General features: G+C 40.1%; 1 protein-coding gene across 3 annotated transcripts in view; it reads right to left on the minus strand.

The window, feature by feature from the left end:
- Positions 1–15,174, minus strand: part of PAAF1 (proteasomal ATPase associated factor 1) — a 48,209-nt gene that overhangs the window by 15,431 nt on the left and 17,604 nt on the right. For all 3 annotated transcript variants that reach the window (XM_024131711.1, XM_024131710.3, XM_055091708.1), the window contains exons 5-7: positions 9,190–9,288; positions 8,414–8,564; positions 797–991 (exon numbers count right to left, since the gene is read on the minus strand). In XM_024131711.1, coding sequence (XP_023987479.1) covers positions 797–991; positions 8,414–8,564; positions 9,190–9,288 — 445 coding nt within the window. The remainder of the gene's footprint in view (positions 1–796; positions 992–8,413; positions 8,565–9,189; positions 9,289–15,174) is intronic.

The raw sequence follows: 15,174 nt of genomic DNA on the forward strand, positions 1-15,174 counted from the left end.
GGTGTGCGGGTGTGTGGCATACAAGAACTCTCTATCTGCTCAATTTCATGTGGACCAAACTGCTCTAAAAAGTAAAGCCTTTCTTTTTAAAAAATGCGAGAAGCAGAGATGATGGTAGAAAAATAGTCATATGGAAACAGAGAAGCAAGTATGTTATAATCATAGGAAAATAAGAAAAGAATGCAAGCTGCCTTATTAGGACCTTTATCATTCTGACTCAACCAGAGCTATCACTCTACTCACCTATTTCCCCCTACTATGCTTACGCCAACTTCTGGCCCTACGAAGCAAATCTCTACCCAATAGTCAATTTTACCTCCACACTATTTTAATGTGAACTGCCACTACCTCTACCCCTGCTCTAGTTCCCATTCTCCCATCCTTCCCATTCTTGTCTGTTCAACTTGAATCCATCCTTCAAGGTTCAACTTCTTTTGTGACACCTCTCATCTATACTAACCTAAAACACTCTCTTCTTCCAAAAAACCATTATATTTGCATTAAGTGAATCACTAAGTTACTTCAGCCAAAATTTTATTGTTCTGTTTTATAGGCATTAGGCTCATCTGTTAAATGAAACTGTACTTACTCAAATGCAGTAACTATGACATATACTTCCTTTGTAGATTCCAAAGCAACAGAAACATAGCAGATATGCAACAAATATTAATCTTATGGTAAAAATGGAAATACCAGCTACAGAGCAGGAGAGAACGAGGAAGAAAAGGAGAAACTAAGGCAAACACTGAAGGAATATCAGGAAACAAAATAAATTCATATATTGTTATCAACTCACTGGGCATCTGCTCAGGGGAGCCGAGGTTTATAGAGTTGTCAGCAGTACCCACAGCCACTCCGTTGATGGAAGAGCCACAGTCTGCAATGACTCCCAAGCAGGCTGAGCGCCCACAGTCCCAAAGTCGTGCTGTCCCGTCTCGAGAACCAGATACCACATTCTTCCCCCGATCAACAATGGCTGTATCCAGGATACCTGGCAAAAGAAAAAAAAAGACCCTAAGATGGAGTAGGTAGTAAAGGAACTACAAGGGCAGAGAAGATGGATCTGCATAAATGACTCTATTCCTTCACAAACAAGTACTGGATATGCACTACAGGCTGGGCACATCCAAGTGCCAGAAAAACAGAAATAAACAGAACAGAGTCCCTGTTTCCCAACGACTAGCTGCAAGAGAGAGACATGGAAAAGAAGCTTTGGATTTAATTTTTAGTGGCATGTGGTTTTCTAGAGCAGTGGTTTTCAAGTTATTATTTTGGCTTTAGAACCTGTTTTTCTTAATTAATTTATTTTTTAAAAAAATCTTTACTGGAGTATAATTGCTTTACAATGGTGTGCTAGTTTCTGCTGTATAACAAAGTGAGTCAGCTATACGTATACCTACATATATCCCCATATCCCCTCCCATTTGCGTCTCCCTCCCATCCTCCCTATCCCACCCCTCTAGGTGGTCACAAAGTAACGAGCTGATCTCCCTGTGCTATGTGGCTGCCTTCCACTAGTGATCTATTTTAATTTGGTAGTGTATATATGTCCATGCCACTCTCTCACTTCGTCCCAGCTTACCCTTCCCCCTCCCTGTGTCCTCAAGTCCATTCTCCACGTCTACATCTTTATTCCTATACTGCCCCTAGGTTCTTCAGAACTTTGTTTTTTTTTTAGATTCCATATATGTTACCATACGGTATTTTTCTCTTTCTGATTTACTTCACTCTGTATGACAGACTCTAGGTCCATCCACCTCGTTACAAATAACTCAATTTCGCTTCTTTTTATGGCTGAGTAATATTCCATTGTATATATGTGCCACACCTTCTTTATCCATTCATCTGTCAATGGACACTTGGGTTGTTTCCATGTCCTCCTGGCTATTGTAAATAGTGCTGCAATGAACACTGTGGTACATGACTTTTTTTTTTTTTTTTTTTTTTAATTTATGGCTGCATTGGGTCTTCATTGCTGCGCGAGGGCTTTTCTCTAGTTGCAGTGAGCGGGGGCTACTCTTCGTTGTGGTACACGGGCTTCTCATTGCGGTGGCTTCTCTTGTTGAGGAGCACAGGCTCTAGGAGGGTGGGCTTCACTAGTTGTGGCACGTGGGCTCAGGAGCTGTGGCTCACAGCCTCTAGAGCGCAGGCTCAGTAGTTGTGGCTTAGTTGCTCCACAGCTTAGTTGCTCCTCAGCATGTGGGATCGTCCCAGACCAGGGCTTGAACCCGTGTCCCCTGCATTGGCAGGAGGATTCTTAACCACTGCGCCACCAGGGAAGCCCAACATGACTCTTTCTGAATTATTATTTTCTCAGGGTACATGCCCAGTAGTGGGATTGCTGGGTCGTATAAAACCTGTTTTTTAAACAAAAATTAAGTGGACATCCTAGACAGTTCAGTGTGAAAATTACTGTCTTAAAAGATCCTGCTGCTTCCATTGGGAACTAATCGTAAAAAAGGAGTGACTTCTCATCTGGCCAAGATGGAGTAGTCCCATTCTTCCCAGGTCCTCCCCTTACAACTAAAAAAACCTGGACATAAGACAACAAACAAGCACAGGAAGGCTGAAAGATGTAAAGAAGAAAGCAGTCCACCTAGGGACCTCAGGACTTGAAGAACAACAGGGCAATGAGTTCCCTGGATTTCCTTACTGCCTCCCATGTATCCTAGACAGGACACTGCAGAAGCCTCTAACATAGAACTAATTAAAACAAAAACAAAAACAGGCACAAATTAAAAACAAAAAACAACAACTAAACAATTCCAAGAAAAGTCTGTTGCCTCTAGGCAGAAGACCGAGAAAAGGGTGGCCTAACAGTACAGAAAACCTTTTTGGCAATATCCATCTTACTCAAACAGCAACAGAAAAACTGCTACCTCCCCTCTCCCAAAGATTCAGTGGGGCTGAACAGGGAGTGATTTCTACCTCAACCCCCATGGAAGCAGGAGACAGCTCTCCAATTCCCCCCACCCAGCGACGCTGACCAGGCCTGGCAGGGTACTGTCAGCAGGGAGCTGGGCCTCTACTCTCGCCCAGCACCAATGGCGGAAAGAGGTAAAACATGAGGGACAGGGAAGTAGCACTCCACTTTCCCCAACCCATCCCCTGGTGTCAGTCAGCAGGAAACAGAGCTTACAAGCCCACTTGGAGGAAAGGAAGTGGTGCAAGTTGAGGTGATGCAAGATGGTGCCCCATTTTTACCAGGAAGGTGTCAACAAGGTCAAGGGGAAGCTGAGCTTCTACCTCACCTGTTTGCAGACAGGTAGCGTGAGCCAGTGCTCCACTTTTGCCAGAGCAGTGTTAGAGGAGCCCAGCAGGAAGCTGAGTATACACATCTCCTGGGACCCTGTACCATACCTCAACAGAGGACCACCTGCTAAAAAAGATCAAGTAATATGCAGAGTGTTATAATATCCAAAATGTCCACAGATTTTATGATTTTGAAGCCCTTTGTCACCCCTTATCCGACTATTTGCTATGATCCCTGGCCTCAGGAGCACACAGTGTAAAAAGGTAAAGACAGTCAAGGACATAAAGAGTTTCAGGGGCATACATGTGACAACATAGGACTGTAGAGTAGAAAGGGAGTCTGGCCCTATGGTGATACAGGCAGGGCTAGTACTTGCTTTATTAAAACCCATTTAATTATCCTCTTATAGGTGCCCAATAAACACTTGCAGGCTGAGTAATAGGAGTACCTGATCAAAGGTTACTTAGTAAACTAGTGCCCTGGCTTCCCATTCCGCTCAAGATGAGATGACTTCAGATATACAAACCTTGACAAAAACTCTACAAAAACTCAATATAAGGTACAAGTGATGGATGAGCCATGCAGTTAACCACATGCCTCAACTCTCAGTGGAAATTTCACTTTGAAAGCCTTTTTTCAGAAAAAAGATGAATTCATAAAAATGCCACAAATTTAAAAAGTAGCCAGTTTACGGCCTGTTTGATAAAATATGATTTTCTCAGGTGGGACCTAATTCACAGGGTAAGTTTCCAAATACATCCAATTTAAAATAAAAACTAAATACAATTTATATAGCTGGTTACAGTTGTTGGAAAAATAAAATGTAATCCTTGTACTTATATATCTACTGGATAAAGGTCATATAGATAAGCTTTTATTTATTTATTTATTTTTGGCTATATGTTGGTTTTTAAAATTCATTTTTATTGGAATGTGGTTGCTTTACAATGTTGTGTTAGCCTAGATAAGCTTCTAAAAGTAGCCTTTCCCTCAGAAGCAGATCTAAGGAGGTAACATATCTTGTTGCTATTTTATGTTTCTTATTTACAACATATTTTGTAATCATAAAGTACCATGAGTTTAGAAAATCCACCTTTCCACTCTATCTCTATAACACACTCAGCATTCTAGCTAGAAAAGGATCTTAGATCTTTCAAGAATCTTAAGGAATCACCAATAGGAACATAAGGAAGGGGCTTCAACTCTTACTAAGCCATCAAAGATCTGTTTATGTCTTTACTGGGAAGTTCCAACCACTATTTAAAAATGCTGAGTTCCATGGAAGTGATGCAAACTTAAAAAAAAAAAAAAAAGTTCTGGGCTTCCCTGGTGGCGCAGTGGTTGCACGTCCGCCTGCCGATGCAGGGGAACCGGGTTCGCGCCCCGGTCTGGAAGGATCCCACATGCCGCGGAGCGGCTGGGCCCGTGAGCCATGGCCGCTGAGCCTGCGCGTCCGGAGCCTGTGCTCCGCAACAGGAGAGGCCGCAGCAGAGGGAGGCCCGCGTACCACAAAAAAAAAAAAAAAAAAAAGTTATGAAAAATATGTATCCAAGGCAGGATGCTACAGTTGTGGCTAGGGAGCTGTGAATGGTATTAACTGTGTACAAATTTCAACTAATACTCAGTAAAGAGCTGCCATCTAGGAAGTTTTCCTTTTTTATGAAAGTAGAGTAGAAAACTATCACTCCCTCTCTAATAAAATGTCACTTACAACATAGTGGCATCTAGTGTGGGTCTCTTTACTCTTAGGTGACAAGAATAAAAGAAAGAGGAGCCTTACAGGAGCAGGGGAATCTGTGAGGAATTACCTTAAGAAGCTATGAAAGTAGCAGGAATGCCTTTGTAAGGGAAGTAGCCATAGCTAAGACCTAGCAGAGCTGCAAAGGCTTTAGATATCAAACCAAACAGACAGAAGTCCTCAACATATAAACCAAGATGAAAAAAAATCTGTATTCAAGAAAAAATTCAGCTGATTCACATATAAACATCCTAGCCAAAGTCTGGGAAATAAGAATAATGTTAGATGAAACTATGACTGAAATAGGTATTAGTAAGAAACAGAACAAATTTCATATTTCTAGGCAGGTTTTTTAACAAGTTGACTCTATTCAGATCTCAGAAAATAATGAGCCCTGAAGCACCTATTACTTGGAGGGAGCATATCCTATTTCAGAGAAAGTATGTAAGAGTTTGAAAAGAATGCAACCTGGTTTCTCAAATGTAAGCATCTTTCCTACCTTGGTGAGCAAAAAACCTCAACCAGTCAACTGAAATGGTGTTTCATTTGGTCTCAATGTTTTCACAGATTATGAAAGACCTGGTGCTTATTACAAAGAATTAAGATTATGAATATATATCTCCAAATTCACCAACCCTAATTAAATGGCCTGGTCGGGCTTCCCTGGTGGCGCAGTGGTTGAGAGTCCGCCTGCCGATGCAGGGGACACGGGTTCGTGCCCCGGTGCGGGAAGATCCCACATGCCGCAGAGCGGCTGGGCCCGTGAGCCATGGCCACTGAGCCTGCGCGTCCGGAGCCTGTGCTCCGCAACGGGGAGAGGCCACAGCAGTGAGAGGCCCGCGTACCGCCAAAAAAAAAAAAAAAAGAAAAAAAAATGGCCTGGTCAATTAAAAATTTTCAAACTGATTAAAGTACACTTTAGAGCTACTTAGTAAACTCATATATTACAAATAGAACACTGCTTTTAGTTTATCTTTTCATTAGACAGATCTACAAAAATCTTACCTCTACTTAAGAACACACTAATCCTTTAAATAAATATAAAATACATATCTAAAAGTATTAGAAAAGACCAATTACATATCAACTAAGATAAAAAATGTCTACTGTATTAGAAATAACAATTTCAGCTCTTCACATTTGACAAGTATGTTAAAACATCACAAGGTTCAACTTTCCTGGCAGGGTTTAAAGTATAGTGTCATATTTTTTATGAACAATAATAGCATTCAATGTACACTTATTATATACCAGGGATTAAACTAAATCTCTCATATGCACCATTTCATTTAATACTATTATCCCCATTTTACATGAGGAAATTAAAGCTCAGAAAAGTAAAGCAACTTTCCAAGGCTTCCCAGACTTTAAATGGAAGAATTAAGATTTAAATCAAGATTTGTATGTCTCCAAATCCTATGCTTTGCCACTCTACTGTACTGGCTCCCTTACTATCATGTTTCCATATACTAGAAGCAGTAAGCAAGCCAGAGTCTTAATTAAGCTAACGAAAGGTTATCCTTTATGACAGATCTTTATACAGAGCTGCTCTATTAGTGTCCAAATAATTCTTTGCAATAAGCATCATTCTGTTTTTTATGTGGTTCATGACTTTTATTAAAATGCTTCAAAATCTCAGAACTAAAGAGATTGTAAAAAAGGAGCCACACAAAGCAACTTGGAAGTCAACTAGGTAAAGACAGTGACCCATATATGCTGCTGTTATTGGAGATTAATCTTGATTTTGGCTCCATACTTTTGAAGAATGGGCAACCCCAAATCCGGGGCTCCTTTATAGAATCTACTGGAGAGAAGCATTCAAGACCTGACAGACATTAACCTGGATCTGACTTCATGCAATTTCCCCTAAATCTTATCATTTCTGTTCAATCTAATTAAAAAAAACAACAAACCCTCTCAAGTAAAAAAAAGTAAGGGTTGTTATACTCTGGAGAAGCGCCTACCCCCACCTCAGAACTTTCTCACAAGGCCAAAAGAATGGAACAACTATATGAATAAAAGATTAAATCAGATCAACAAACACTCTACAGTTCACCCTAAGCTAAGTGACACACATGGATTCTTAAGGAGAACTGAAGAACATTGGGAGACTTAGGATTCATGTGGAGGGCACAGTCAATAACTATAGTAATCCAAGGGTATTCTGAAGTTAAGTGTGCACGGATGTTAAATATGCATCTTGTTAAGTTCAACCTGCAGAGCTATGCCTTGTTCCACTGGAAAGGTCCCCCACGCCTTGCATCTTCAAGGTGGCCAGATCTAAGGTGAATCCCTCAGTGTTCTTCTAGACTCCTTTGGCTCCTGGATTCCCCAACAGTGCAGGCTGCTTTGACTCCTCAGACCTGTCAGTTCTTTGGACTGAACGTGAAGAAGGCTCTATATATCCCTTCTATTCCCTTTCAATGCACCCATGTACTTAAGTTTCAGAAGAAAACCCATTTATTTGCTAAGGTTAACATGTGTGTTTGCTAGATGATCTGTATGTAATCTGACAAACCATTATAAAGAAATACTAAAACTTAAAAAAATCAACCTCTACACACAAGCTATTTATAATATAGTCAGGTACACAAGGCAAAAACACTGGGTTAAATACCATAAGTATAGGGCAAATACATAATAAATTCCCAAATGAGTGGTATAGATGATGTGTATTATGGTCCCAAAGGAGGGATCAAGGTAAGAAATTATTTGGGGATGTTATTACATTTTCAAAAATATCCAAACTTGTAAAAATAAGAATGACATATTTATCATTTTTTTAAACATTCCAAATTAAGGATAAAACAACTCTAAGTTAACTTTTTTCCCAACAAACCAACCAATCAGTTACAGAGGGAAGATGTTCTCACTCTGTCTCTACAATCTGATATCAACAGGTTATATGGTTAATCCATTTTAAAAAACTGAACTGTGATTTAAATCCACAGGAATCGACCATCAATACCAAGGTCTATCTGATGTCTGGTGATGCAGCTGTTTGCAACACAGCTTTTACTATCACCTCAGCCAAAGAACTAATGTGAAATAGTGGGCACACCTCTCTCTTTTTTCCCCAGCACACCAGTAGATGATCTCCCATGGAGGCTTTTTTTCCCCTTATCAATTGTGGAAAACAACGATCTATGTAAGTTAGTTAATTCTAGATAGCAATAATAAGACTGAGTAGGAAAGGAATTTCTAATCTGTGGGGAAATACCAGTTCATTTAGATGGCCAGTTGGATGAATTACTTGTGTTTTTGTGGATAACTAGATTCTTTTTTTTTGGGGGGGGAATAACCTTAGTTTTTATTTTTTAATTGAAGTATAGTTGACTTGATAACTAGATTCTGTTTCTATCTTTTTGGTGATTTATTTCTGGGGATCATTAGAGAAACCTTTAGGAGAAATCACTTCATACCTCCTTTGTGACCTTTGAAGGTCACCACACAGCTAGCATCTTCAGCTGACCAGATCTTCAGCTGGGCATCCATTCCCCCACTCAGAACCACAAGGCCTGATGGGAAAAACCTGCAACAATTCACATCAAATACATGTCCTTCCAATACTCTCTGGAAAAACAAAAGAAAATTCCATGCTAGTTCTCTTGTCCATCCCTTGATGTTCTCTTACCCCCCATATCCTTAGTCCCGTAAATGATATATCTACATGCTGCATTTTAAAACAAAAGAGGTCCAAAGAATCTCTTTAGTTCATCTGTATACCAGTTAATTGTCTTAGAGCTGTTGGCTCCCTTTCCTGGGCTTTGGCTGCAGATGTTGTGAATTTGAATTCCATAGCTCTCATAGCCATCCCATAGTCTAGTTCTACATGTAAGGAGCTGAGGAGGCTTGAGGGCTCTTTTACTTGTCTCTTCTTAAAATCCTCTGTACAGGCTGGGGGGCTCAGCCATATAGTCAGTGTAACAGCCTAGCTACTCTGTCTTAGAAATGGGTCACTGAAGGCAGTTCATACCATCCACTCACAGACATTCATTAGCCTGGCTCTTCCACTGTTCCAGCCCCAATTTGTTCTGGCAAATAACCAAACTTGAGCATGGTTCTCAGATTAACAAATGGAAGAACAAAGATCAACTGAAGTGCAGTGTTCCTACATTTTCAGAATGGGCCACTTTTCTTTCCATGGCCCAGTCTAAGGTTACTCAGACCACCCTAAAAGTGTACCCAAAGTCTTTACTCTGAGCTCTCCATTGGAAGCCTGCCAGATCTTCATGCTCCCATCGGTACTAGAAGACACACCAAGGCCTCCTCCACTGGAAATGTCCAGGCATGTTATCTGTTTAAACGACAAAACAACCAGTGTTACAAATAACGAAATGCTCTTCTTCCCTTGAAATATGTTATAAACCTCTCTCATTTCACACTCCTCTAAGCCTTCTTCAAGCCTATGCTTCCCAACACAAAGGACATGTGTTTCATATGAAGGCTGAGTTATCATCACTGATCTCCCAACAAGGCTGGAGCCAAAACCCTTTATTTCTCGAAACAAAAAACTATTCTTGTAGTCATCTATAATCTCCTGCTTCAGCTATAAAGTTACTTATTCCCATATCATTTCCATAGTTTCTATCTTTTGCTATTTTATTTTAAAATTAAGATACCTCTCCTAATTCTTAGGAACCCACTTACACAAAAAGACAGACTTCCAAGATGCACCAGGATTCAAGGAAAAGCAGAGATGCTTCCAATTTACTACTTTACATTCCCTCTGTAAAATCTTAACTGTCTGTGTGTGTATTTCAGAATAAGTAATAGAAAAATTCTCAAATTCACTTATTCAATTTCAATATTAGGAATCACTTCATGAATAAGCCATGATCAGAATGCCAAGTCTCTTTAATATATCAATACAGCATACATAATACCCCCTTTTTATTAAAAAACACCCAGTTGCAAATATTCCAGAAATGTAAGACTGAGATATATAATCACAGTCATATTCCCAGCAACTATGATTCCAATATGACCTAAATTATTTTTAAAAAGTAGGAACTTTCAAAAACAAAAAACAAAAAAAAATAGGAACTTTGCCTTTAATTATTCAACCTTCCACTTTACATTTCTATGCCAATTAAGCCATAATGAATAGGTCTGGCAAAAACTAAATGGATATATGGGTCAACTCTAACACTTTCTAAGACTTTTTCTTCTTTGTTTTGGTTCCTCAATAAAAGGACCATTAACTTAATTGTAGTTGTTTTAATTTTAAGGATTATGACAACAATTAACATTTATATCATGTTTTATCATTTATAAAACATTTTCAAATACACTGAATCATTTGATCCTCATAATAATCCCATTCTGCTCCTAGCTTCTCATCGGTGGATACTGCTTTCACATTCTAGTGTAGGAGACATTTCTCAGATCTATCTTTCTTCCTCCAACACCACTGCTACCACCCTAATCCTGGGCCTTAAATCTGACTACCAGTACCGTCAAGTTCAACTCTATTCTGGCTCCCCAACTACATGATGAGCTTTATAAGTGTCAGAACCATGTCCAGCACTTTCTCACACAAATCACAGGCTATGTACAGAGTAACTACTTAACAAATACCTAATAACAGTTTGGGAAGAGGGATAAAGCAGCTCATCAACACTAGATAAGAAAGTAAAGCCATCTGACCTATATCAACGAGACCAGCTACTGTCCCCATTCAAGGGTCCCAGAAACAAAACATATTTAAACACTTTCCTACTCACTCTGAAATCAATTTAATCCCTAAAGCAATACAGCCCAACCTCTTTCCTGACTCGGGCGCCATCTATCCCACTGCCTGCTAGGCATCTATCTTTGGCTTTATAGTGGACACCTGAAACTTAACATGTCCAAAACAGAACTCTTATTTCCCCCCACTCCCTACCAATGCAACTACTTGTCCCCCAAGTAAATGACACCAGAATTTACCCAATTCTCAGATCAAAATTTTTGGAATTATCCCAACTCATTTTCTCACATCTCATATCCAAGTCACTGGCAAATCCTGTCTGGACCCACACCCTAGAATACAGGCTCTATACCACAGTTCTAACCATTACTATATAGCCCCAGTGCCCAGAAGAGTATCTGGAATATAGTAGGTGATTAATAAATGGGTGAATCACCTAATAATGAGCTCAAATAAGAGAAAGGGAGAATAAGAAATAGAATAAAGGAACAATTAATGATTTTTTTAAAAATGTCCCACTCCCCAAAAGGTAAATGGTTTTTCCAACTCCCCAAAGAGTTCACCACTTCCTCCCCCAGTGGTCTTCAGCTTCTATGTTTATATTGGGTTGGCCAAAAAGTTCGTTTGGATTTTTCTATAACATCTTAGTAAAACCCAAATGAACTTTTTGGCCAACCCAATATATCATAGTGGTTGTTGACCAGAGGCAATTTGTTTCTGGGGGGACGTTTGGTGATGTCTGTAAACATTTTTAGTTGTCACAACTGGGGGCGGTGTCCAACGGACAACTTGTAGCTAGAGGCCAGGGATGCAGCTAAACATCCTATAGTGCATAGAACAGCCCCCTGCAAAAAAGAATTATCTAGCTTAAAATGTCAATACTGCTAAGGTTGAGAAACTCTGATATATTATTTGGTACCCTCTCAGTTAATATACTCTTCCTGGAGAGGACAGGGATATTGTGTTATTTATCTCAGTTACATATCTTTGGGGCCCTAGTTCCTAGACCTAAAAAGTAATTAAGTCTGAACTATCTTTTCTTCCAAAGTGATAGAACACTGAAAAGTAGATTATACATCATACCAGTTGTCTTCTTCCTCCAGATTTTTATTAAGAGAAAGAGGAAAGAGAACTAACATTTATTGAATAGCTAGCTATTATGTGCCAGACATGTAACAGACACTACTTTCATATAATCCACTCAAAAATCTGTAAGTATTGGTGAGAAATCTGAGGTTTAAGAGGTAGTTTAATTTCCCCAAGGTGAAAGAGCAGAGCCAGGATACAAACCTAGGTCAGAGCCTAAAGCTAAAGATCTATTCCTTAGTTACAGCAAAAGAACAAACAGATCAATGGAGCATTCCTAAATATAGGATAAAGATGACAATTCAGAGACCTTCAAAATGGAGTAGTAAGATGTGGAGATCACCTTCCTCCCCAGAAATACATCTACACGTGGAGCAACTCCTACAGAGCAGCTACCGAACACCAGCAGAAGACCTCAGACTTCCCAAAAGATATATATTTTTTTTTCCTTTTTCTCTTTTTGTGAGTGTGTAGGTATATGCTTCTTTGTGTGATTTTGTCTGTACAGCTTTGCTTTTACCATTTGCCCTAGGGCTCTGTCTGTCCTGTTTTTTTTGTTTTGTTTTGTTTTGTTTTCGGTATGCAGGCCTCTCACTGCTGTGGCCTCTCCCGTTGTGGGGCACAGGCTCTGGACGCGCGGGCTCAGCGGCCATGGCTCACGGGCCTAGCAGCTCCGCGGCATGTGGGGATCTTCCCGGACCAGGGCACGAACCCGCGTCCCCTGCATCGGCAGGCGGACTCTCAACCACTGTGCCACCAGGGAAGCCCCTGTCCTGTTTTTTTTGTTTGTTTTTTAGTATAGTTTTTAGTGCTTGTTATCATTGGTGGATTTGTTTTTCAGTTTGCTTGCTGTCTTCTTTCTTTCTTTTCTTCTCCCCCCTTTTTATTACTTTTTAATCTTTTTTATTTTTAATAATTTTTTTATTTTAATAACTTTATTTTATTTATTTTTCTTTCATTCTTTTTTCCTTCCTTTTCTTCTGAGCCATGTGGCTGACAGGGTCTTGGTGCTCCGGCCGGGTGTCAGGCCTGTACCTCTGAGGTGGGAGAGCCAAGTTCAGGACATTGGTCAACCAGAGACCTCCCAGCTCCATGTAATATCAAATGGCAAAAGCTCTCCCAGAGACCTCCATCTCAACGCTAAGACCCAGCTCCACTCAACAACCAGCAAGCTACAGTGCTGGACACCCTATGCCAAACAACTAGCAAGACAGGAACACAACCCCACCCATTAGCAGAGAGGCTGCCTAAAATCAGAATAAGGTCACAGGCACCCCAAAACACATGACCGGATGCGGTCCTGCCCACCACAAAGACAAGATCTAGCCTTTTCCACGAGAACACAGGCACCAGTCCCCTCCACCAGGAAGCCTACACAACCCACTGAACCAACCTTAGCCACTGGGGGCAGACACCAAAAACAACGGGAACTACGAACGTGCAGACTGCAAAAAGGAGACCCCAAATACAGTAAGTTAAGAAAAATGAGAAGACAGAGGAACACACAGCAGATGAAGGAGCAAGGTAAAAATCCACCAGACCAAACAAATGAAAAGGAAATAGGCAGTCTACCTAAAAAAGAATTCAGAGTAATGATAGTAAAGATGATCCAAAATCTTGGAAACAGAATGGAGAAAACATAAGAAATGTTTAACAAGGACCTAGAAGAACTAAAGAGCAAACAAACAATGATGAACAACACAATAAATGAAATAAAAAATTCTCTAGAAGGGGGCTTCCCTGGTGGCGCAGTGGTTAAGAATCTGCCTGCCAATGCAGGGGACATCAGTTCAAGCCCTGGTCTGGAGAAGATCCCATATGCCATGGAGCTACTAAGTCCATGTGCCACAACTACTGAGTCTGTGCTCTATAGCTCGCGAGTCACAACCACTGAAGCCCGCGAGCCACAACTACTGAAGCCCGCACACCTAGAACCCGTGCTCTGCAACAAGAGGAGTCACCACAATGAGAAGCCAGTGCACCACAATGAAGAGTAGCCCCGCTTGACACAACTAGAGAAAGCCCACGAGCAGCAACAAAGAGCCAACACGGCCAAAAATTAAAAATAAGTAAAATAAATAAATTTTTTAAAAAATTCTCTAGAAGGAATCAATAGCAGAATAACTGAGGCAGAAGAACAGATAAGTGACCTGGAAGATAAAATAGTGGAAATAACTACTGCAGAGCAAAATAAAGAAAAATGAAAAGAACTGAGGACAGTCTGAGAGACCTCTGGGACAACATTAAACGCACCAACATTCGAATTACAGGGGTCCCAGAAGAAGAAGAGAAAAAGAAAGGGACTGAGAAAATATCTGAAGCAATTATAGTTGAAAACTTCCCTAATATGGGAAAGGAAATAGCCAATCAAGTCCAAGAGGTGCAGAGAGTCCCACACAGGATAAATCCAAGGAGAAACATGCCAAGACACATATTAACTAAACTATCAAAAATTAAATACAAAGAAAAAATATTAAAAGCAAGGGAAAAACAACAAATAACATACAAGGGAATCCCCATAAGGTGAACAGCAGATCTTTCAGCAGAAACTCTGCAAGCCAGAAGGGAGTGGCAGGACATATTTAAAGTGATGAAAGGGAAAAACCTACAACCAAGATTACTCTACCCAGCAAGAATCTCATTCAGATTTGACGGAGAAATTAAAACCTTCACAGACAAGCAAAGGCTAAGAGAATTCAGCACCACCAAACCAGCTTTACAACAAATGCTAAAGGAACTTCTCTAGGCAGGAAACACAAGAGAAGGAAAAGACCTACAATAACCCAAAACAATTAAGAAAATGGTAATAGGAACATACATATTGATAACTCCCTTAAATGGATTAAATGCTCCAACCAAAAGACATAGACTGGCTGAATAGATACAAAAACAAGACCCGTATATATGCTGTCTACAAGAGACCCACTTCAGACCTAGGGACACATACAGCCTGAAAGCGAGGGGATGGAAAAAGATATCCCATGAAAATGGAAATCAGAAGAAAGCTGGAGTAGCAGTTCTCATATCAGACAAAATAGACGTTAAAGACTATTACAAGAGACAAAGAAGGACACTACATAATGATCAAGGGATCAATCCAAGAAGAAGATATAACAATTGTAAATATTTATGCACCCAACATAGGAGCACCTCAATACATAAGGCAAATACTAACAGCCATAAAAGGGGAAATCGACAGTAACACAATCATAGTAGGGGACTTTAACACCCCACTTTCACCAATGGACAGATCATCCAAAATGAAAATAAATAAGGAAACACAAGCTTTAAATGATACATTACACAAGATGGACTTAATTGATATTTATAGGACATTCCATCCAAAAACAACAGAATACACATTCTTCTCAAGCCCCATGGAACATTCTCCAGGACAGATCATAT

Source organism: Physeter macrocephalus, chromosome 16 (assembly GCF_002837175.3).
Source record: "Physeter macrocephalus isolate SW-GA chromosome 16, ASM283717v5, whole genome shotgun sequence".
Lineage (NCBI taxonomy): Eukaryota > Metazoa > Chordata > Mammalia > Artiodactyla > Physeteridae > Physeter > Physeter macrocephalus.